This window comes from Leptopilina heterotoma, unplaced genomic scaffold (genome assembly GCF_015476425.1).
Source record: "Leptopilina heterotoma isolate Lh14 unplaced genomic scaffold, ASM1547642v1 Lhet_8, whole genome shotgun sequence".
NCBI classification, from domain to species: domain Eukaryota; kingdom Metazoa; phylum Arthropoda; class Insecta; order Hymenoptera; family Figitidae; genus Leptopilina; species Leptopilina heterotoma.
This window is the reverse complement of record NW_025111180.1, coordinates 704,194-729,931: the sequence shown is the minus strand read 5'-3', so window position 1 is coordinate 729,931 and position 25,738 is coordinate 704,194. Positions and strand designations below refer to the sequence as shown.

The window sequence follows — 25,738 nt, the reverse complement described above, 5'->3', positions numbered from 1 at the left end:
CGAGACTATTAAATAAGTAAAGTATTTTCCAAGAGCACAAAAATAATGAAGCTAAATTTTTGATAATTTTCGATTTTTTACCAAAGGGTCGAGACTATTTAATATTTAGGGTAAAGTGCGGATAGATGCCCCCCCAATTCGAAAATTACATCTAAATTCAACAAATATTAATATTTTTAATTGACTATTTGATTTTTACACACTATTACTATTTATCATTAACATATGTAAGGACCAAATACCTACAATAAATAATAAATTAATCAGAACGAAAATTCAAAAGGTCTGTATTTGGCCATATATCCCACCTGGGTGGGTAAGACGCCCCCCGCGGTAAGTTATTATCATTTATTACAACTATATTATTATAAAAAATGGAAAACGTCGATCTAATATGTTTCTCTGATTAAATTGAAACAATTAAATAATTGAAAATATTTTCTTACATGTTAAATATCCTCGATTTTTGTAATGAGGAATTTTGTCCAGCAGTTTGAAAATTTTTGGACATTTTCAGCAATCTGAAATTTTTACATTATTATAACTAATAACCCCGGGGTGCCAGCGAGCTGGTACTTTACAGTAAAATTGTTATGGCCAATAGGTATAAAAAAAACTAATAATCCATAAATATAGTTTCTTTCATATTGGAGAACTGAGAAAGGGGGCATCTATCCGCACTTTTCCCTAAAGTATTTTCCAAGAGCCCAAAAATAATGAAGCTGAATCCCATAAAAGAGAGGAAAAAATGTTGAATTTTAAAAAATTCGGTTTTTTGAATTTTTGATAAATTTTGATAATTTTAGAATTTTTACCAAAGGGTGGAGACCATTAAATAAGTAAAGTGTTTTTAAAGAGCCCAAAAATATTGAAATTAGATTTAAAATTCTATTGGAATTTCGTAAAAATTTGACCTGGAAATCATGGAAAAGGTATGGAATTTTAAATTCGGATTTCTGTAGGAATCCTGAATAAGAGTAATTGACATTTAATATTTTTGTTCCTCACGTTCATTCCTACTGTACTACGCAAACGGTGCAACCTGATATAGTCGGCCATGACTATAGTCATGGCCGTATAGTCTCCACCCTTTGGTAAAAATTCTAAAATTATCAAAATTTATCATAAATTCGAAAAACCGATTTTTTTAAAATTCAACAGTATTTCTTCTCTTTGATAATATTTAGCTTCATTATTTTTTAGCTCTTGGAAAACACTTTACTTATTAAATAGTCTCGAATCTTTGGTAAAAAATCTAAAATTATCAAAAATTCAAAAATCCGAATTTCTTAAAATTCAACATTTTTTCCTCTCTTTTATGGAATTTAGCTTCATTATTTTTGGGCTCTTGGAAAATACTTTACTTATTTAATAGTCTCGACTCTTTGGTAAAAAATGTAGGGGAGAGTCTCCAGTTGTGAGACGGGTTTTATTTTTGACCCGTAAATTTTAAACGGGTAAACAAAATTGTAAATAAAATACACCGTTCGAAAGGTAACAGAAATACGCAACTTTTATTAAAAGAAAGTATAGTGTTTCGTTGAAGTCAAAAAAATTTACGATACATTTTCCGAGCACATCGCTTTTTTCAAAAAAAAAATGTCTCCAGTTGTGAGACACTCATTAAAAATTGCTAAAATTTAATAAGTTTGACATAAAACGTTATGTTTAGTAGAAATAATTAAATATATTAATAATAAATATTATTATATACTAAATAATAATATTTATTCGCCAAAATATGACTATCAAATAAACACAATTTAATAGCTTCAACAAGAGCATTAAAATTGATTTCTTCTGAATCAATTGACTTTTTTCCACTTGACATGCCCAAAAATACTAGAAAAAAAATCAAAACAACATTTAAATAGTATGCCTGCAAAGTCGTATTTTTTATGCTGCCCAGATGGGTGACACCGTCTCACAACTGGTGATATGCTGTGTCTCACACTCAGAAATTGGCGCTATTTTGAAAAAGGAAAATTAAATTATTTTCAACCGCAGATTGGAACAATGCAATATTGCATCACAAAATATAAGGAAAACCCTAAAAGAAAATGCATTACATTTACCTTTTCCAATTAATTAACTTGGAAAAAAAGAACTTTGCATTTATTGAAAAAACGCTTTTTAGTCGATTATCACCCTCAGTGTTAGTATTTAACAAAAACAGTTTATATATCCGCTTCGGTGTACACGAAAAAGTTGGCTCTTATAAAAAGAAATGTTTTTATATAAACCAATCGGCTTTTTAATATTGCATGTTAAAAAAAATTGACTGTCTCACAACTGGAGGTGTCTCACAACTGGAGACTCTCCCCTAAAATTATCAAAAATTATCAAATTTCAAAAATCCGAATTTCTAAAAAATTCAACATTTTTTCTCCTCTTTTATGGCATTAGGTTCATTATTTTTGGGCTCTTGGAAAATACTTTACTTATTTAATAGTCTCGAATCTTTGGTAAAAAATCTAAAATTATCGAAAATTATCAAAAATTCAAAAATAAACATAAAACATGAAAATATAATAGCTTTTTTGTCGATATTTTACATTCGAAAGTTTTATTTACATAATGAAATGTAATTGTTAATAATACTTAAATGAGATCTTTCATAAGAATTTGTTTTTTAATAACAGGCTCATAATTTTGAGAAGTTAAATTGACACCTTCTTTCTCCTTATTATTTTTTAAAAAACTATCAATAACTTTTTATCAGCCATCTAATTTTTAAAAATGAAACGTAAACATTTTTTAGTAATTTACTAATAACAACTATCAAAATGGAAAAAATGGATTGTTTTTAGTCATATAAATTTTTTTAATTTTAGAATCCACATAGCCATAATTTTGTACAATAATAAATTATGAGCAATTTAATTCCAATAAAAAAAATTATAATTATTTTTCTAGATAGATCTTAAATCTTTATAAATGATATTTTTATTATTGAACAACCGACTTAAAACACTGTATTATTGAAAATACAATTAATATTTTTAAATTTGACATAAAGTTTGTAAACATAATATAATAAATAATCACGTTAAACAAATATTATTTTGGATTTTTAATCAAACAATTTATATAACCAAAAGAATTAAGTTTTCATTCTTAATTGATTTTTTCTATACTTGATGGAACTTTTATAAAGTCAAAAAAGGTATTACTATTAAATTATATAGTGAAAAATTTAGTTTTTAATTTTTTTAAGAAGCTTAAAGAATAATAAAATTAGATACGAAAAATTCGAAACGTTAAAAAGTTGTAATTTAATAAACATCCACTATTAGTAATTATTATAATATATTATAATCACGCGTCCAATAATAAATTTAATTCACTTGGCGGGTTTTTTGAAATCTACGAAATTCACCAAAAAAACTAAAATTCTTGAATTCTGTAAATTTTTTTTACCTTTTTTTGGAAAAAAGTAGCATTTAGTAGCTTTTTGACAAAATAAGTAGCAAAAAGTAGGCTTGACCAAAAAAAGTGGAAAAGTGTGTCACTTCGAAGCCTAGCTTCATTATTTTTGGGCTCTTGGAAAAAACTTTACTTATTTAATAGTCTCGACTCTTTGGTAAAAAATCTAAAATTATCGAAAATTATCAAAAATTCAAAAATCCGAATTTCTTAAAATTCAACATTTTTTCCTCTCTTTTATGGCATTTAGCTTCATTATTTTTGGGCTTTTGGAAAATACTTTACTTATTAAATAGTCTCGACTCTTTGGTAAAAAATCTAAAATTATCAAAAAACCAAATTTCTTAAAATTCAACATTTTTTCTTCTCTTTTATGGGATTTAGCTTCATTATTTTTGGGCTCTTGGAAAATACTTTACTTATTTAATAGTCTCGACTCTTTGGTAAAAAATCTAAAATTATATAAAATTATCAAAAATCCGAAAAATCGAATTTCTTAAAATTCAATATTTTTTCTTCTCTTTTATGCCATTTAGCTTTGTTATTATTTGAATTTCTATTCAAGAGAAAAAATAGAAAACAGAAAAAATTTAGAAACTTTTAAAAGTTCCAGGCCTTTTCCATTATTTTCCTGATTTCCAGAAGCCTTTTAAAAATTCCATACCATTTCCATGATTTCCAGATTCTGTAGGAACCCTGTTATTGTTTACTATTATATTTATTATTTTTTATTTATTTATTATTGTTATTATATCTATTATTATTTATTATTATACTTACTTTTTAAAAATATTATTATGGAAAATTATTAAAACAATAAAAGGAAAATTTTTTATGAAAAAATTATTAAACAAATAAAATTTCTAAACAAAAAAGAGTAAATAATAAAAAATTATGAAATGTATAATTTTTTTTAGAAATAAACTATAGTTGATAAATAATAAAAAAAAATTATCCATTAAAATTTATTTTTTCTGAATGTGTCAATATTATTCCCAGTGTATTAATTTTCAAATTGTCTATAAAAAAAGTTAATCTTGGTATTTGAAATAATTTTGTTTAAAAAAATTTGTATAACTAATATAATTTAAAAAATTATACATTTCATAATTTTTTATTATTTACTTTTTTGTTTAGTAATTTTATTTGTTTAATAATTTTTTCATAAAAAATTTCCCTTTATTGTTTTAATAATTTTCCATAATAATATTTTTAAAAAGTAAGTATAATAATAAATAATAATAGATATAATAACAATAATAAATAAATAAACAAATAATAAATATAATAGTAAACAATAAGAGTAATTGACATTTAATATTTTTGTTCCTCACGTTCATTCCTACTGTACCACGCAAACGGAGCAACCTGTTATGGTCGGCCATGTCCAACTTCTCATATAGAGCTATCAGTTTGATATGTTTCGTAAAACGCGGATTGATATTTACGCCCATAGAAACATCTAATCGTCATAAGAAAATTTGTTTTATATTCTCTATTAAATATTATTTTTCCCTAAATCGCCCTTTTTTTCATTTTCTGTCTGAATTTTTAAAAATTAATTATCAAAGTAAAAAATTACACCAAAAGAGGGGAAGTTTTTGACTTTGATAATTAATTTTGAAAAATTCAGACAGAAAATGAAAAAAAGGGCGATTTAAGGAAAAATAATATTTAATAGAGAATATAATTCAAACTTACTTATGACGATTAGATGTTTCTAGGAGCGTAAATATGAATCCGCGTTTTACAAAACAAAGCAACAGCTCGATGTAGGCCTTTGCCGACCATAACAGGTTGCACCATTTTGTGTTGAAAGTATTTACGCTATGGTAATGTAGGGACGTAGATGATCAACAAAAATAATAAGTCATTACTTTTATTATTTAATATTATATAAACAATTATATTTATTTGTTTATTTATCTATTATTATTTATTATTATTCTTACTTTTTAGAAATATTATAATGGAAAAGTATAAAACAAAGTAATGTAAATTTTTTATGAAAATATTATTAAACATAATTTTTCCCTACTAAAAATAAAATCACAAAACGACAAAAATTTAGTCAGAATCTCTGACGTTTTTAGGCTGCATTTGTTACGATTGCAGCCACAGAACGTCAGGCTTGAGTCATGTTTAATCAGACAGCTTCAAAAGTAGTCAGGTTTTTTTATACAAAGTCGACACCCTTTTTTACCTGGAAAAAGGTCAACTGACCGTCATAAAATTAAAGGGAAATCTTTTTATTTGTTTATATTCATATTTATTTAAACATTATACTTGTTTTTCATCGACTTAGAATTCTTCTCACAATATGTTCTTGTTATATAAACAATAATATATCCTTTAGAACTTAAATTCAAAAATGATATCAGTTTTTATTTATCAATTACGGTTTTCGAGATACGTTACAGTTTTCTTAAAAAAATGTTTTTCAAAATAAATTTTAGATATTTGCAATCGTGAAGATTTCTAGATTCTGAATTTATATTCATTTCACCTGAAATGTTAAAATTGCAAAACTTTTGAGCAATAAAAATCAGGTTGAAGACCCGAAGCACGTAACAATAGACCCAAAATTCTATTGTGAAAAAAGGGCTACGCACAAATTTGAAGTTTTTATGGTACTTTACATTTACCAACTATCTTTCGGTGGGGGACTGTATAAATTAAAAAAATGAATTCAATGAGAAATAATCACAATCCATAAACATCAGTATTCAACAGGAGCATAAAAAATCCTGTAGTCAGAATTAACCAAAAGCATCAGAAAACGTCAAAGTAGTCACAAAACATCAAAATTTCTGACGTTTTTTCATTATTCCTGATTTTATTTTTAGCAGGGTTGTCATAAAATTGGATCTTTTTTATGAAAAAAGTCCTTTTTCTGAAACACGGAGGTACTCAGAATTTATTTCCAATTATGAAAACCATTTTTGTCTTGAGAAAACGACGTTGATGTTTGCAATTTTTTTCTAACAATTTTTGAAGTAGATTATTAAATTTTCGTCTTTTTTCAATACATTGCAGCTTTTTTTTTTATTAAAAAAGGGCATTTTTTGACATTTATTTTTCTAAATAATTTCATATCATAATTTTTATTGATGAAAAATAGAAATACAGAAAAATTAAGATTAAATTTTGATCAGAAACTAAATAAGTAAACAAATAATTTTCCATATAGAAAAATTGAATAACAATGTTATTTTTAGAATTTTCAGTTTAAAAACAAAGATTTTTTTCAAAACAATACTTCTATAGGTAATTATGAAAATCATCGATTTCATTTGGAATTCTTTTCATGGATTTAAAAACATATTTTCTACCAAATTACGCGTGTGTTTCGAAATCCACCAATTTTTAAGAAAAATGATAATTGAAAAAGGGTCAAAATATTTTCTGTCCGCTTTTATTTTATGACCGTTGAATTCCTTATAAAAAATTACTTTAAAACTAATTTTGTGGAATATTTAAATTAGATTTTTCATATACTTAAAAATATCAATAATAAAAATAACCATTAAAAATTTTTAAAATTATACATTTCATAATTTTTTATTATTTACTTTTTTTTTTGTTTAGAAATTTTATTTGTTTAATAATTTTTTCATAAAAAATTTTCCTTTATTGTTTTAATACTTTTCCATAATAATATTTTAAAAAAGTAAGTAAAATAATAAATAATAATAGATATAATAACAATAATAAATAAATAAATAAATAATAAATGTAATAGTAAACAATGAGAGTATAATTGACATTTAATATTTTTGTTCCTTACGTTCATTTCTACTGTACTACGCAAACGATGCAACCTGATATAGTCTGCCATGGCTAACCTCCCATATTGAGCTGTCAGTTTGCTATGTTTTGGAAAACGCGGATTGATATTCACGCCCATAGAAACATCTAATCGTCATAAGAAAACTTGTTGAATATTCTCTATTAAATATTATTTTTCCCTAAATCGCCCTTTTTTTCATTTTCAATCTGGATTTTTTTTAATTAATTATCAAAGTCAAAAAATTTCACCAAGAGGGACGAAAAGAGGGGAAAAGAGTGGAAGTTGAGGAGAAATCGCTCGCTACGCCTATGCGTACTTTTAAATATTTCCCACCGTGCAGCGTCCTTAACTTCTCTTTTCTCTCTAATATAAAATTCTTGAAACCGTTTCTATAATTTTATGGCACGGTCACAGTCACAGATCGGCTGCCTCCCTGCCAGGGTTCCGAAGTTAAGGCGCTCGCACAGCTCTACTGCCTGCCTGCCTGCAGGTTGTCATGGTAACACATAAGAGTAAGAGAGTTAGAAAATTCAAATTAAATGTTTGTTCTCTCTCAGTCTCATTGAGCTTGCCTGCGCAGGCAGGCAGGCAGTAGAGGTGAGAGAGTACCTTTATGCGTAACTTGGAGTTTTCTACGGTAATATACACAGGTATATTACAGTAATTTACTGTAAAATACTATATTATACGTTTTTATACACGTAGAAAACCACGTATATTACCTTGACGTATATTACTTACACTGTAAAAAAATCTGCTGTAAATTTACTATGTCCGACGTTGGAAAGTTTGGTCACTATGTCCGACGTGGTATTTTTACACGCCGACTGTAATCTACATAACCTGCAAATATTTTTTGAAATAATATTTTCAGTCGTAACTTTTTGTATTTATGAAATATAGCCCAAAACTTTTTGTTATATTATTATTTACTTATAAATTAGCATATACTTTCTATAAATGTACATTATATACACTTTTTTAGAGTTATTTATAAAAACTTGAAAATTTTTTGAAAATCTTAAAGGAATAAGAAAATTACATTCGCCATGTAATTGTACAGATCGTGCGACGTAATATTACGTCAAAGTGTAGAAATACACGCAATGTAAAAATACCACGTCGGACATAGTGATCAAATTTTCCTACGTCGGACGTAGTAAATTTACACAAAACTATTAAATTACATAGTCGTATAATGTAAAATTATTAAAAATAGTAAAACTACTTTTGGAACGAAATAAATTTACTACGTACAACCTATAATTTTGATGTGTGAAATTACAAGTTTCGTGTTATTTTACACCAGATTTTTTTACAGTGTACGAACCCTGCTGCCTGCGAGGCAGCCGCCACGAGAGTAAGATAGAGGAGTCAAGTAATTTGAATTGTCTGACTCTCTCACTCTTAGGCTGCGGTTACACCTTTGTAGGCAGCCTGCCTGCCTGCAGGTTGTCATGGTAACGTACAAGAGTAAGAGAGTTAGTGACTTCAAACTTCTCCCTTACTCTCGTTGCTCCTGCCTGCGCAGGCAGCCTGCAGAGGTGTAACCGCAGCCTTATGTCTTATGTGTTGCCATGGCGACCTGCAGACAGGCAGCGCTGAACCGTACCTTTCTCACTTTCTCAGTATAAAGGCGCTTGCACACTTCCAAATTTTTAGGCGAGCAGCGAATTTTCACGGCCTTGAAATGCACATTACTAAATATGATTGGCTCTGACAAAAGTACATTTTCACGCAGCTTTTTGTAGAGCCAATCATATTTAGTAATGTGAGTTTCAAGGCCATGAAAATTCGCTGCTCGCCCAAAATTTTGGAAGTGTGCAAGCGCCTTTAATTTCATGAGTTGGCAATACTGAAAAACTGAGTCAGCCTTTCTTACATGGAAACGGCACTTTATTTGTGAATTCAAATTCTATTTTTATTGTTTTTCTTTAATTAAATAAACTTACTTTTGCAAAAAGTGAATAGAAATGTTCTTTTCTGTTTTGTTAATCTTAACGAATTACTATTTTTCTTTTAATAATTATTACTGTAAGAAAAATTAATAAATTTTTATTCTCTTATCAATGGCTGTTTTCGGCACTCGCCCCGAGTTAACTCCGGGTTAATGGTGATTGGTTAGACCAACAGAATGTTTTTGATGATTGGATAATATTTAACTCGGGGTTAACCTTGGGTGAGTGCCGAAAACAGCCAATAACGATTCTTGATAACGATATAGACATGGTTGACAAATTTCATAGAAATCTGACATATGTCAGCTGATTTTGACAAATTTTGACAGTGATACTGATAAAATATACATTTTTTATACTGCATCTTATTTTAAGTCTTTAAGTGTTTTTTATAAAATATAATCAATTAGATTTTCAACAACTTTTACACCGCATGACATATAATTTACAACTTTTAACAATAATTCGTAAGTTTTAAGTAACAAACAATAACAAGTAACAATCATGATACTTTGTATTAAAACAACAAATAATTCTGATGTTACTTCACGCATATAACGTGAGTAATGAAATTTAATATAATTATATTATTGTTCTTTAATCCTATTAAGGTAAAAGACGTGCGAAAGATTATTTGAGGTTATAAAGAAGGATTAAAGGTTTACCACATTACTGAAATTGAAACAAAGATATAAAGAAAATGGATTTATTTACAAATTGAGATAAATAAAATAATTAAGACTTTCTGACTAATAAAATAGAATTTGTAACTTGATCCGATATAACGAGCATGGAGATATGTGGGCGGACACGCTATTTGATACTTAAAAAATAATAATACAGTAAGTTGAAAATTTTATTTTTATAATAGAGGAGAGTATATTAAATTAAAATATATTTAATTTTGTCTAGAATTATTTTTTCCTGATGAATCATTGGATTATATATATATTTTTTTTTTGCTTAAAAAAAATCATAAGAGTGCAAACTAGTTTTTGAAGGTTATGTCTATATCACAATAATTGCGATTAATTGACCTTCGACACTTTCGTAAATCTCCAATTTAATTCAATTGATAGCATGTGGATCATAGAATGTAAAATGTAAAATAATAAATTAATTTTATTCCATTTTGTAAAGTTAATGCAAAAGGAGAAGAAGTGTTATAGTCCAGACTTTTTTATACAATTTTTACTTTATTTAATGTGTTTTTATTATTTTTTCAGATAAGACTTATCTAATGAGGTATATTTATAGGCGATAGACTATCGTAATCATGATAGAGAATATTAATAGGGATTTGGTTCCTATCAAGGCACATTATTTTCTTTACAATGCCGGTATGTATTATTTCCAATAATTTCTTTTCTTTTAGAAATACTTTCTTTCCTTTAAGGATTAAATTATTTATGTTTTATTGAAATAAATAATTTGTTTTTTACATAGAAAGAATGTTTTCTTTTTAGCTACCGGGTGCATTGTACCATTTTTACCAACTCTCGCAAAGCAATTGGGCTTTTCTGGAATTCTCGTGGGCACTGTTTACACAATATTGCCAATCTCCGGACTAATTGCAAAACCATTATTTGGAAGTCTTGCTGACAAGTACAAACTTCATAAATCGTTTTTTCTCTTTTTCCAAGCTTTCTTGACTATAAGCTTTTTTACAATGCACTTTATACCTGAAGTTGTGACGAGTGCAGACACTAGATTAAAATGTGATAATTCCGAAGCTTTCCTTGAACTTTGTCCGGAGAAATTATTTTCACAGGATGTTCTCAATAATGTTATCAGCTCGAACAAATCCGAAGGCGACTGTCAAGTAATTATTTTAATCATATTCTTAATTTGCTTTTTATTCTATATATTCTTTTCCTATTTATATCTTTTTTTCTTGTTTCTAGATAAGCTGTCAGAGTCTTTCGATAATTAACGACACTGTCTGTACTCATTGGCATCTTTGTAATCCCGATGGAATTCCTTTTAATTTCACTGCCCATTATGATATATATCACAATTTACCGGTACAAAATATTAAATTATTACAAAATTTTACTATTTAAATCGAAAGTGTTTTTAAATTTTCGAAAAAAATCTCATTGTAGTTGAAACATTGCGTTAATGTAAAAGTTGAGAAGGCAATATTTTCGGATGGTCAATCAACAAGACGACTCTGTGAGTCTCGAGTTTCGACACCATGCAGAATTTCCTGTTCGAAACATCCTCCGATGGATAATTTGATACGTCAGACGAAAAATTCCACCAGCTTTTCACAAACTTCGACATATCAGTTTAATTTATTTTTGTGGGCATCTATCACTAGTTGGATTGGAATGGCTGTGGTCGTTAGTTTAGGAGATGCCATTTGCTTTAATCTTCTTGGTAAGTTTTTTTAGAAACTATTTTATTTAAGGAGAAAAGAAGAAGAAAGAAAAGGAATTTTGAAACTTTTGGAATTTAAAAAAAGAAATTTTAAATATAAAATAGGTAATTGTAAAGAATTATTGTTTTGAAATGAAATTTAAATTTCAGGTGAAGACAAACGGAAAGAATATGGTAAACAGAAAATGTGGGGCAGCATTGGTTTTGGAATATTTGGAATAAGCGCCGGATACTTAGTAGACGTTTTTAGTCGAGACGAGACTAATAAGGATTACACTTGCATTTTTTACATTATGCTCGTTGCGATGATATTTGACATGATTGTCTCGGCGACACTGACAAAAGTACTAATTTAACTTTATCGATTTTTAATTTTCAAATTTTTTCAATTTTCAATTTCTTTCCAATTTCTTTTTAATTTCTTTAAGTACTTTTAAGTTCCTTTCAATTATTTTAAATTTCTTTTCAATTGTTAAAAATTTCTTTTCGATTATGTATTTTCAATTTATTTTCAATAACTTCCAATGCTTTTTGAATTTCTTTTTTAAATTTGCAATTTAGTTTCTTATTTCCAAGCTTAATTCTTTTTTCTTATTAAAAATGTCATCAGAGAAGTCTGGATCCTGGAGAGAGTGAACCATCCGTACTGTGGGAATTATGGTCCCTGATGAGAGAAGGAAGAATTCTTGTTTTTGCCTTCTGGTGTATCGGCTCGGGAATGTGTACTGGAGTTGTCTGGAATTTTCTTCTATGGTACACTGAGGAATTGGTACCAGCCGATGCAATTTGGCTGAAAACTTTACAGGGACTCGTTATTGGAGTTGAAAATTTCCTCGGCGAATTGCCATTTAATTTTATATCGGGCACTGTCTTAAGAAAATTGGGTCACATCAACGTTATGAGCCTTGTTTTACTCGTTTACGCCATCAGGTTAGATGAAAATAAAATTAGAAAACTAGGGAAAATTAGGATTAGAAAAAGAGGAAAAACTAAAATCAGGAATTAGGAAAAAAGAAAAACTGAAATTAGAAATTAGAAGAAGAGGAAAAACTAAAATTAGAAATTAGGAAAAAAGAAAAGACTGTACAGTTAGAAATTAGAAAAAGAGGAAAAAACAAAATTTGAAAGAAGGAAAAATTTAAATTTGAAGAAATGAAAATGAAAATTAGAAAAATGGAAAAATTATAATTGGAGAAAAGGGTTAAATTAAAATTAGAAAATAAAAGAAAAATTTCCCTTAATTTTAAAAATTGTATTAAAAATAATAGAGAGTGAATTTTTTTTTCCGTAGATTTATGGCCTACAGTATAACCACAAATGCCTGGTGGATTATTCTTCTAGAAGTACTTCACGGACCATCCACTGGACTTTGCTGGCCGGCAATGGTTTCTTATGGTGACAAAGTTGCTCCTTCGGGGACAAAGGCAACAATTCAGGGAGTAGTTGGAGCAATATTCGAAGGCGTTGGTAAAAAAATTATTTAATTTCTAGGGGAGAGTTGTCAGGGTTGGACATAGTTTTAACTTTTCTTCATAACTTCCCCTGTAGGACGAATTTCACGATTTTGCAATTTAAAAAAAAAGTTTCCAGGATTGAACATGGTTGTCAGAGTTGAGCCACTGTAGAAAAAAAATGAAATATGTAGGTAAATAATTAAAAATTACCTTCAAATGATAGAGTGACACTAAGGAAATGAGGATAGGATCCAAGAAATCTTTGGCAAATTTCTTCTACATTTAGTTCTCTTTTTTTGACACCGCAAAAAAGCCTTCGTTAAGCCTAAATTACAAAGTCGCACAATACACAAGTATACGTTCGTATACTTCACTGTGACTTATGTAAAAATCTTGCTGACAGTAGTAGCAAGAATTTACGTACAAAGACAGATGGCGCTAGTGTGATAAAACGAAATAAACTCGGTGCTCAAACCTAAACACTGACCGACCCTGACATCTCTCCCCTATACTTGCGGAAAAATTATTATGTACAGTAGAATCTCCCATAAGTTAATTTTCCCCTATCGTTTACCCCTTCCACCTAAAAAAATAAACATGCGCATAGTGGTATCAAGATGGCTGACACATCATACCCTCAAAAGACTTGAAACCTTATATATTTTGAAATTGTCCGCCAGGCGCAATAGGTCACTGCGCACTAATTTCTCCTTAAGGCGCTCTCACAGCTAGTAGGCAGCATATAAATTTGAATTTACTGTCTCTTTCACTCTAATTGATTTTCTCTCTTACTCCAATTACTGCCTGCGCAGGCAGGCAGAGCTGTGAGAGCTCCATTACACGGCAAATCTCTCTTAAGGCCTTTCTCCAATAGGTTTTAAAAAGTGTGCGAAGGACTGCGTCTGCGTCGGTTGCTATAGCAACACATGCTAAAATCAACGCAACGCAGTCATTCGCACACTTTTAAAACCTATTGGAGAAAGGCCTTTAGGGTACAGTCACACGATCAATGCATCTGCATGATGCATGCATGCACAAACATTTGACTGTTCACACCTCAATTTTTCGCTCTCGAAAATCATTTTTCTGGCGGGATATTTAAAATTGATTAAAATTTAAAAATAACGTATTACTAATTATTACAATAAAAAATAAAAAAAATTGAACGTTTATTATAAGGAATTAATTGTAAATAAATTTCTCTTAATTTGTGGCATATTTTAATATTGTGAATTTTTATAATTTAAAATATGCCACTAATTAAGAGAAATTTATTTACAATTAATTCCTTATAATAAACGTTCAATTTTTTTTATTTTTTATTGTAATAATTAGTAATACGTTATTTTTAAATTTTAATCAATTTTAAATATCCCGCCAGAAAAATGATTTTTCGAGAGCGAAAAATTGAGGTGTGAACAGTCAAATGTTTGTGCATGCATGCATCATGCAGATGCATTGATCGTATGACTGTACCCTTATGTTAACCCCTCACCAAAATTAACTTATGGGAGATTCGACTGTATTTAATAATTTTTTATTTCTTTACTAATAATTTAATTATTAATTTGTTTATTTTTCAATTACACAGGCACACAAAAAAAAATTTCGTGACCCAGAGGACAAAATCTTATATTCCTACGTTTTAGGGGTCGCTGAAAGCTGAAACCGAATATGACCATGAAAAAATTTTGTACTTGCCCATTTTCCCGCTACCACCCCCTTTACACCCCCCACACGAGAGTGAGGGGGTTAGCATTTCAGTTTTCAAAAAAAGTCGTGTATGTTGTCTATTCCTATGTTTTTTGGGTCGCTGAAACCGAAAAAGACCACCAAAAACAAATTTGTCCCTCCCTTTACCCCCCAGAACGCCCTAACTACACCCTTGGAGGGAGTTAAAATTTTTTCATGGTCATATTCGGTTTCAGCGACCCCTAAAACGTATGAATATAAGGTTCTGTCCTCTGGGTCACGAAATTTTTTTTTTGTGTGCCTGTGTTATTAATAAATAATAAACTAGCAACAATTCGCGCGCGGCTGCCTTCTCGCTCGCTTTTTTAAATAAAATTAGCAATTTTAAAAATAATAGAACGTAAAAATTTTTTATTCAAATTTTGTTTTATAAAAATAAAATATGAATTGGAATATATAGTTTTAATATTATTATAATTATAACAATCATATATTCTGACATAGGGAACTCAGGGAAAATTATTATTGTTATAAACAGTTTAACAATATATTTTTAACTTTTTTATAAACATTTTTTTCATTTTGCTTCCTCATAAAGGAAGCTTTGTATTAGCAAAATTTTGGATTGTCATTTTTTGACATATTTATAAATTTTTTTTTATTATGCCTAATACTTTAGTACTTTATATATGCACAGGAACTCCCCGTATAAATGTTCTAAATAAATAAAAAAAATTTCGACGTATTTTGACCTCCGAAGTACAAAAAACGGATTTTAAAAATTTGTCCCGATGTGTGTGTGTGTGTGTGTGTGTGTGTACTAACATTACATTTGCCTCAATATCTCAGAACGAGAAAGAGCTAAAGGCCTCAATTTTTTTTAAATTGTAGGTCTCCCCGGGGGACATAAAATGAGAGTATTTTCAGCCAGATTCATGAAGTTTAACTATTTTTTTTTTGCATTTTTCATTTTGTAAAAAAAAGTTTTTTGGACATAACTTAAAAAAATGTTAGGACACCTATTAATGTTTTTCCATAATTTTGTAGAGTTTCTTTAGACGCATCTTTTGAGCCCTAATTGAACATTTTTCGTCCATATTAACCGGAGATATTAAACTTTTAAAAATTCAAAATTTTGGAAAATAAGACTTTCTTGAAAATTTTGTTGAAAAATGTAGAACTTTAGTTTTGTTTTGTATTTAGTTTTGTAGAGTTTTTTCAGACGCATCTTTTTAGCCCTAATTGAATATTTTTTGTCCATATTAACCGGAGATATTAAACTTTTAAAAATCTAAAATTTTGAAAAATAAGACTTTTATAAAATTTTTTTAAATTATGTAAATGTAACTTTAAAAAATTATTACTAAGTTGAAGAGCATTAAAAAACACTTCGATTGACCTATTTTAGAACCTGATTGGGGCAGAAATTATGAAATTATTGGTATTTGAAAAATCAAGAATTGTGGAAAATATCATTTTTTCAACATTCTTATTTATTAACTTATGTGTAATTATTAAACTATTATTACCATCTTACAGAATATATAAAAACACATTTTTTGGACCAAGATTTAATGATTTTTAACCCTTTTATAAAAAGTAATTCTTATATTTCAATTATTATTATTTTTATGAGGAAGCAAAGTGTTCATGAAATGAACACCAAAATTATAAAAATGTACAACTTGGCAGCGGTTTTTATTTAATGCCCATGGGCACAGGAACGCAGATATAAAAAAAGTAGCTATTATGGGATCCTGGCATGGGGTCTAATGATAATTTTTGACATTAAAAATTTTGTTTAAAAAAAGTTTTTTAAACAATTTGTTATAAACAAAGAAAGAAAAATTTATTTTCATAAAAAACTGATAGCGCCATTTCATTCTACGCAAAAAACTACTACGAGAACGTATATTACATAATTTTGAAAAAAAGAGTGGTTTGTCGCGTAGAATCGAATAGCGCTATAAGTTTTTTATGAAAATCAATTTTTCTTTATTTGTTTATAACAAATTGTTAAAAAAAATTTTTTTTAATTCAACGTCAAAAATTATCATTATAGAGAAGAACGCGATTTTAGAAAAATATGTTATTAATTTTTGTATTTTTATAGTTTTCCTTTATTTACATGACAAATAATCTTATTTTAAAAATATTTTAATAAACTTTAAAGAGCTTTTAGCAAGGAAAATTGAATATTATGTTAAGTTTACCTGTTTTCGATTTGCACTACCAAGTTTTTGTACCTTTTTAGGGTTCGGTACACCTACGGTGTAACGGCGGAACCCTATTGGTGAGACTCTGTTGTCCGTAGCCAAATCGTGTCCCCCTCCCCCCCTAGCAACTAAACTATTTGACCTAAAGAGCTCAAATTTGGTCCAGATATGTATTTTCACTCGTAGATTACAGGAAAAATATAGCGAATGTGATTGGACGTGATGGTCATAGCGTTGTCAAGGAAATAACAAGATTTTTGGCCAAAAATGCATAAAAAGTGACCATTCCCCCCCCCCTAACTTCTAAACTATTCGACATGGAGAGCTGAAATTTTGCATGCTGGTGTATTTTTACTCGAATATTACAGGAAAAATATAGAGAACTTGATATGAAATGATGGCCATAGCGTTGTCAAGGAAAAACTAAAAAAATTATTAAAAAAAATTTTTTTTCTCTAACTTTTACATTATTTGACCTAATGAGCTGGAAATTGGTATCCTAGTGTATTATTACAGTCTGACGACAAAAAAATTATTTAAGAAACTTTTTGAAAAAAAAATCAAAAAAATTTTTTTTTAATTTTTTTTTCAAAAAAAAAAAATTTTTTTTAATTTTTTTTAGTTTAAACACGTGGCATTAAATATTTTAAGGAAGAGAGTGAAATTTTAAGAGATTAAATGAGAGATTGTTTTCTGACTTTAATTTCTTAACTAAAAAAAAAAAAAATTGGACAAGTGCGAGTTGTACTCGCACTGCAATGGCGGGTTCCGTACACAAATATTGAAACAATACTTGCAACATTTATCGGTAATTGATAGAATTAAAATAAACAATTAAAAAAATATATTAAAATCATTTGATAAAAAAAATAACTAAAAAAAATTAAAGTATTGTATATCTAATATTGTAAACAATAATAAGCAGAGGAACAAAATTTTCAAAATTATAGTTCCTCTGCTTATTATTGTTTACAATATTAGATATATACAATACTTTAATTTTTTTTAGTTATTTCTTCTTATCAAATGATTTTAATATATTTTTTTAATTGTTTATTTTAATTCTATCAATTACCGATAAATGTTGCAAGTATTGTTTAAATATTTGTGTACGGAACCCGCCATTGCCAGTGCGAGTACAACTCGCACTTGTCCAATTTTTTTTTTTTAAAGTCTTCCTTAAATTTCACCACGTGCAGAAATTTTGACCTGGCCCTGGCCAGGGCCAAACCAGGGCCACTTCGGGAAACCTGACCTGCCCCCGGCAATTTTTGTGGTATGGGATAAACCATATAGTAGTCGGCCACCAAACTGTAGTCATCCGCCTAATAATTTAGAGTGGATATTGGTAAAATTTTTGAACAATATATGGGCAATTCCACGTGAGATTTAAGTCGACCTCTTAAAATCGGCCAAAAATATTTTTTTCTATTCTGTATCGAAAAAAACTGATACGTATTTTTTTTATTTTTGTTTAATTGTCAAAATTTTCGAAATTTTGGACTTTTAATTGTAGACCAAGGGCAGTCTACTTTTCGCCGCCAACTCGCTCCCGTATACCTGCTCGGCGTCGAAATCTCGCTCCCGGGCCCTTCCCCCACTCTACCTACTTTCCGGGCACCGTCAGTCAGACATACATGGTATGAACTACTTCTCCCCCCACAAAGATGCAGTCAAATTTTCTACTCTCCCCTCCCCTAGTATTCAGTTCTTTACATAAATTCGATTATTTTCAAATAAGAAAATTCTACACAGGATTTCTATTATATTATTTTTAATACAATTTTAGACAATCAATCATTCTTTTTAATAAGAATTACACTTTTGAATAATTTTACTTAAAGGGTTATACCTGTTTTGAGGCTTAAAAAAGTGTTTTTCAAAATTTTTTTTTATGAGTAAACGGTGCTAAGTTTTTTGTAGACCTCCGCGGCGAGCAGCAGATGTGCTACATTTTTTTTTTTGAATTCCTTAAAAAAATGTTATTATTGAATATAATTGAAATTAGGACAAGAATTTTTTTGACATTTATTAAAATAATTGAACTTTGGAGAAAAATTTTGTTATTTATAAAGATAATTGCGATTTTTACGAGAATTTTCCTTCGAAATCTGAGAATAAAATGACAGGGGAAGGGCGTCAATGAAATTTGACTGCATCTTTGTGGGGGGGAGAAGTAGTTCATACCATGTATGTCTGACTGACGGTGCCCAGAAAGTAGGTAGAGTGGGGGAAGGGCCCGGGAGCGAGATTTCGACGCCGAGCAGGTATACGGGAGCGAGTTGGCGGCGAAAAGTAAATCGCCCGTAGACCAAGAAGGCTAGAGACAGAAAGATAACAAGAAGAAAGATAAACACAACACTATGACTATTACTTTTTGTTAACTTTTAATACACTTCATGCTACAGTTTACACATTTTTTTGTTTTTAAAACGTTTTTTTAATAACTGTAAGATGTTTGAAAATATAAACACTTATATTTCATATTGTATTTGTATAGAATATATTTTCCTGTGTTTACGTGTGTAGCTGCGCAGAAGTCCGTGTGGTCTATTGCGGCGAAAACTTTTTTTGAAAGTAAACGCCTGACCATACATCAGCTGAGCGACTCAGCATTGCCATACCCCCACTACCGAAGTTTTACCTCCTGTCTCTAGTCTTCTTGTTGTAGACTTATATATTCAGTAGCTTATAAGTCCGAAAATATTGAGTTTAGGAAAAAGTTGTCAAAAAATGAAAGTTTTAGTTTTCTTTCGACTTTTAAGAAATTTAAACAAAACAATTTTTTTTATAAACAAATTAAATTTTTTTTAATTTTGGGCCGGATTTTTTCTTATTTTTTAAAATTTATTTATAGAGGAGACTGGGGCGAAAAGTTAAATTTTGCATAAATGATTTTTTTTTGGCAATATAAGCCGCTTAGATGCAAATATTTGTATATCAATATTGTAGGGCAACTTGTCCTCTACAACTTTCAATAAAAAAGTTCCTGATATTTTCGAAAAAAATACATGTTTTCTCCTTTTTTGAAAATTTTGTTTTTTTTAACTTTTCGCCCCATGCTGGGGCGAAAAGTTAAATGGCTGGGGCGAAAAGTTAAATTCTATTTTTAGCCTACTAAAACTATTTTCTGATAGGTGATAAATAGTAGATAAGTTAAAGTATACGTAAACAAGTAATTTAGTAAATAAAAGATCTTTGTTTATTTGACAAAAGCTTTAGAATAGTTGTAAAGTTAAAAAATTGAAATTTCAAAAAAAAAAAAAAAATTTTTTGGTTTATTTCACGTGAACCGGCTTATTTTTTGACAGAGTACTTGCCAAATGTCAAATAAATAATGTTTAAACAAATAAACCCAAAAAAACGAAAAATAAAAAAAAATTTTTTAACAACATGTAAAAATACATTTAACTTTTCGCCCCAGGGTGCGTTTTTGGCTTTAACAACAAATATAAAAAATCTGACTAAAGATATTTAGAAAATACATGTAGGTATCTCTTCAGGGGACCCAAATAATGAAGTAAAGAAATCGCGGTGAGAAAAAATGAAATGCCTCTAATTGAATTTTGAATCTCAAGAAAAATTTTATTACTTATGAAAATAATTGATTTCGAGAGAAGAAGTTAATTCAACTTTTTTTAAATAATTAAATTCTAAAGAAGAATTGTATAGGAAAATTTTATTAACTAAATCTTGTAAAAAATGTCAAAATTTTTGAAAATAATAGAACTTTTAAAATAATTTTATTTAAATTTTTCGAAATAAATGATAATTTCTCAAAACTATTGATTCAATTCTCTGAATATATTTGAATTCTTTGGAGAAACTTTATTAAAAAAAATAAAAAACAGCTGCCAAGTTGTTTACTTTTTTTTAATTTTGGTGCTCATTGCATGAACACTTTACTTCCTCATAGAGATAAAAATAATAGAAATACATGAATAACTTTTTATAAATATGATAAAAGTGATTGAATCTTGGGTCAATCAATGTATTTTTAAATACTCTACAATATAGTTATAATAGTTTAATAGTTCAACAAAAATTTTCAAACAAAAAAGTTGAGAAAATGTCATTTTCCACAATTTTTGGTTTTTAAAATACCAATAATTTCGAAATTTATTATCGAATTAGGTTCAAAAATAGGTCAATCGAAGCGTTTTTTGAAGCTCTACAAGTCGGTAACGATAATTTTAAGATTACTTTTACATTTTTCAACAAAATTTTCAAAAAAGTCTTATTTTCCAAAATTTTGAATTTTTAAAAGTTTAATATCTCCGGTTAATATGGACGAAAAATGTTCAATTAGGGCTAAAAAGATGCGTCTAAAAAAACTCTACAAAATTATGGAAAAACATTTATAGGTGTCCTAACATTCTTTTAAAGTTATGGGCAAAAAACGTTTTTTTTTGCAAAATTAAAAATCCAAAAATAATTTAGTTAAACTTTATTAATCTATCTCAAAGTACTCTCATTTTATGTCCGCAGGTGAGATCTACAATTTAAAAAAAAAATTCAACCCAAAAGCTCTTCATGATTTCGAGATATTTATGAAAATATGATGTTTACACACACACACATACGGAATGACATTTTTTAAAAATGTCATTTTTGAACTCCTGAGGTCAAATAACATAAAGATATGTCAAAAAATCGAACTCGAAAAATTTTGGTATTACAATACTTCCTCTGTGGAAGTAATAATTGAATTGATACGAAGAAATTTATAAAAATTTGGTAATTAATTGAGTTCCTGTTAAATTTTTATTAAAATTTTGTTTAAGTAATGGAATTCTTTTGGAAAATTTTATTAAAATAGAAAATATTAAAAATAATGAAAATGAGGAAAATTTTTGAAAATAATTGAATAATTGATATTTTCTAAAATTTCAAATTGAAACCTTCCCAGGCGCGAAGTGACGCCGAGTTCAGGCTTTATAAAGATTGGCCGAGCATTGGTCAACATTGATTGAGCATGAGTGAATCAGCGAGAGCAGGACTGATCGAAGCTTTAATGTAACCCCGATTCCAGACTGCAGCGCGAGCCTTGATTCAGCATTGGACATCAATGCTCAATCAATGCTGCGAACGCCTAATGCAGGACTGAAACAAGACTGCTTCCACTGTTCCCAAATTTACTCGTTTCTCACGTTTATTCAATATAATGTGAATATATGAATTATTAATAATAATAATAAATATTATTGTTATTATTTTAATTCATGTGCGTACACGGAAAGAAAAAGTCCGTCAATCATTAATAGACTAGTATATTACTTTGAGACGGGACACAAAATCATTCAATGGATAACATACTTTGAGTCACAATCAGTGACGAGTTGCTTGCTAAAATTTAGAAAACTGTCATCAATATATAAAACTCGTTCACTAAAATTTAGAAAACTGTCTATTAAATTTTCTATGACTATCAAAAGCATTCAAAAAATTCATCTTCTTTCAGAATTATCCCTAATTTTAGACACTATTTGGTACAGAATGAACACATTTTTTTCGTTGCACAGTTCCGATATTTTATTTACACTCTTAGACGCTTTAGACCAACACATTTTCCAACACATTTTCGCACTTATAATAACTACACGTAGAAACGCACACTTATAACACTTTAAGTTTAGAAGCAAACTGTTCTTATATACCAAATAACAAAATTTTTCACAACTTGTGAGAAATGATTTTGCACTAATAACTACTTTTTAATTAGCGAGAAATATAAAAGAAAATATATTTTCATCGAGGTCAATTTCTAGACGCAATTCAACTGCAAATTGTTAGTTAAGTTAAATATTCACATTACACATAATAGTATATAGGGATATGTATAGCAGACAGCAAAAACACATGGACTATAGAGAAACCGGAAGAAATGCGCATCGGTACACTGCGCAACAATGCGCTAGTGAAGAGCGCCGATTTAGAATACGAGTCAACTAACGTTTCACAAACTTTCACTAATGATTCGTAAACATTCAAACAGCCATTGATAACAATTCAGCATTAAATCTAAAACAATTGGTCACATACTGGCATTCTAATCAATCCATGACTCGTTTTCAATCGTTAAGTAAAGTTAAGTAACCATCAACGGAAAAAGTGTCCCGTCTCAAAGTAATATACTAATCCATTAATGGTTGACGGACTTTTTCTTTCCGTGTATATATACATATATATTTAATGACAATAAGTTATTATTTGTACACTGAAAAAAAAGTGCTGTTGAATCAAATATCTCCATGCTATTGAATTCCCCGTCATTGATTCAATGACACATTTATTAATCGAAAAGTATATTGCTTAAAATGAAAAAATGAAACTGTTTAAATTAAAAGTACGGTACTGTAGAATTAATGATATTGTGCAAATTGTTTCTATAGTTCATCTATATATAGCAACAGAATAATTTATTGCTTCTTTGACATTATTCATTTGAAGCATCTAATAGGTAAATTTGAAGAAAATGCGTGTAAATTTAAATCAAATGAAAAATTGTTTGCTCTAAAGAAGCGCGCTCTGAAAACGAAAGCATATGCTTTCGTTTCAATGAGTGGTGCTATTGCGGACTGCCTATAGCATATGCTATAAAATTAAGAACACTATGTTTTGAGACATTGACAGGTACTAAATTTATTGAAATACTTACCCACATATATTTATATGTTTATTAAACCTGTCGTTTTTGAGATTCCAATATAAAAAAGTATTATTTAAATTCTTTTAATTAATTAATGACTAGTTAAATATAAATTCCCTATATAAATTCCCTTATATACGCGAAAAATCTCGAGCACGGTATTTAACCACAAAGTAAGTGCCCAACGTTGAGAAGCGGATGTATTACATTGCAGCGCGGCGGTTCTCGTCTATCACGGAAGTTAAGCGTCGTTGGTCGCGGTTACTAAATGGATGGGTGACCGCTTGGGAATAGCCGTATTTTTCTGACTAAAAAAGATAAGTGTGTTTGAATGTGTATGTGTGTGTGTGTTTAGCCGTTGGAAAAAATGAAAATAATAATAAAGATGTATATGTTAGTGTGAAAAATTGAAAAAAAGATGTGTATAAAAAGTGTTGTGTTAAAGGTGTGAGAATTAATTATAGTATATAAAAAACATGTGAACAAAAATTCCCTTTTTTCAATTTATCGTTGGTATATATTTAACCACATAAAAGAATTGAATTAACAGTATGGTGTTATTCAATCGATAGCAACAACTAAAAAAATTAAGAGTACAAATTTTTGAATCATAAAAATGATGCTTTTAAATTTAAAAGTTATAGTCATTGACTCAAAAGCATATACTGTTAAATTAAAAAATGTTGTTTATTGATTCAAAAGGATTCACCTTCGAATTAACATAGTATGCTGTCAATTTGAGAAATATGCTTTTGTTTCAAAGAAAGTGATACTATCGAATCATTAGAATCGGTGCTTTCAAAACAACAGCATATACGTTAGGCAGCCCGTTATGACACTATTCAATGAATCAAACCCATATGTCATTGATTCAACAGCATTTTTTTCTCCGTGTAATAATTATATTATTTTCATATAAATAAGAATATATTACTAACAATAAATATCATTTGAATAGTAATTTTAAAAAAATAATTTTAGTAAAAAAAGACAATTTTTCTGTTAATCGTTACATTTTTTTCTTGATTTTTAACAGACTTTTAACATTATTTATAAACATGTTCACATTTTTTATTCACAACACAACACACAATTTTATTATTTTATATAAACGCTTATAACAAAGAATGAAAAATATTCGTTCGCATGTGGGATCGAAACTCACGCACCCCGCCCCTAACGCATACCGGAAGTTCTCAACGCACGCATTTAAACCGCTCGGCCACAGAAGGCTGGAAGGCTTCTCGCCTAATCTACTATATCAATGCCAGTGCCGTCACTCAGTATGGGACACCAATGTTCGTCCCATGCTCGATTCAAGACTCGGTCAATCTTGATACAATATTCAGTTTCTTTATTACCGTGTGCACTGTACAATATTATCTATATATATTTATAAATTATTTAATATTAAAATATTTTTTCTGATAATTTTATAAGTTAAATTATATATTATTTTTTTTCTCGCACAGTGTCAAATTATTATTAATTCAACGAAACTCTTGAACTTTGAAATAATAATTTGACACTGTGCAAGAAAAAAAATATAATATATAATAATTTAACTTTATTGATATGAATCTTATATAATTAATATAAATATTATACAGTCAGGTCTCGCCAAGTGTCGTTTTCAGTAAGTGTCATCGTTCAAGACCCAACAAGTGTCACTTTTCCCACTTTTTTTTACCCTCTCCAATGCTAAAAATGGACTTCCCCAAACCGGTTTGCAACATAAACCAATGAAATGGCCACTTTTATTAAAGGGGCGTGGCTTAGGCCACTGACACTTACTGAGACAGACGGTCTCAAAAAATTCCCAGTGACGACACTTAGCGAGACCTGACTGTACACTAAATAAATAATAATATTTATTTACCAATTGATATCTTAATAATAATAATAATAATACTTATTATATTATTTAATAATAATTAATAATAAGAATAATAATTTTTAAATAGTATAAAAAATTACTAAAAAATATCAGATAATAATATTTTAATATTAAATAATTTATAAATATTTATATCTAATTTATATCTAATATTGGTAAGTGCACACGGTAATAAATAAACTATCAAGATTGATTCAAGATTGAATAAAGACTGGATGTTGAAGCTCCACTCACGAAGATTGACCGAGTCTTGAATCGAGCATGGGACGAACAT

At 28.7% G+C, this 25,738-nt stretch overlaps 1 protein-coding gene across 2 annotated transcripts in view; it reads left to right on the top strand.

Moving 5' to 3' along the window:
• Nucleotides 1-9,433: 9,433 nt before the first annotated feature.
• LOC122511049 (major facilitator superfamily domain-containing protein 6) overlaps nt 9,434-25,738 on the top strand; it is a 79,339-nt gene continuing 63,034 nt past the window's right edge. The window contains exons 1-9 of one of the 2 annotated variants that reach the window (XM_043626061.1): nt 9,434-9,641; nt 9,786-10,016; nt 10,401-10,514; nt 10,641-10,996; nt 11,079-11,198; nt 11,280-11,556; nt 11,707-11,900; nt 12,167-12,486; nt 12,848-13,023. In XM_043626061.1, coding sequence (XP_043481996.1) covers nt 10,451-10,514; nt 10,641-10,996; nt 11,079-11,198; nt 11,280-11,556; nt 11,707-11,900; nt 12,167-12,486; nt 12,848-13,023 — 1,507 coding nt within the window. In that variant the 5' untranslated portion in view covers nt 9,434-9,641; nt 9,786-10,016; nt 10,401-10,450. The remainder of the gene's footprint in view (nt 9,642-9,785; nt 10,017-10,400; nt 10,515-10,640; nt 10,997-11,078; nt 11,199-11,279; nt 11,557-11,706; nt 11,901-12,166; nt 12,487-12,847; nt 13,024-25,738) is intronic. The other variant, XM_043626059.1, reaches the window with a different exon arrangement.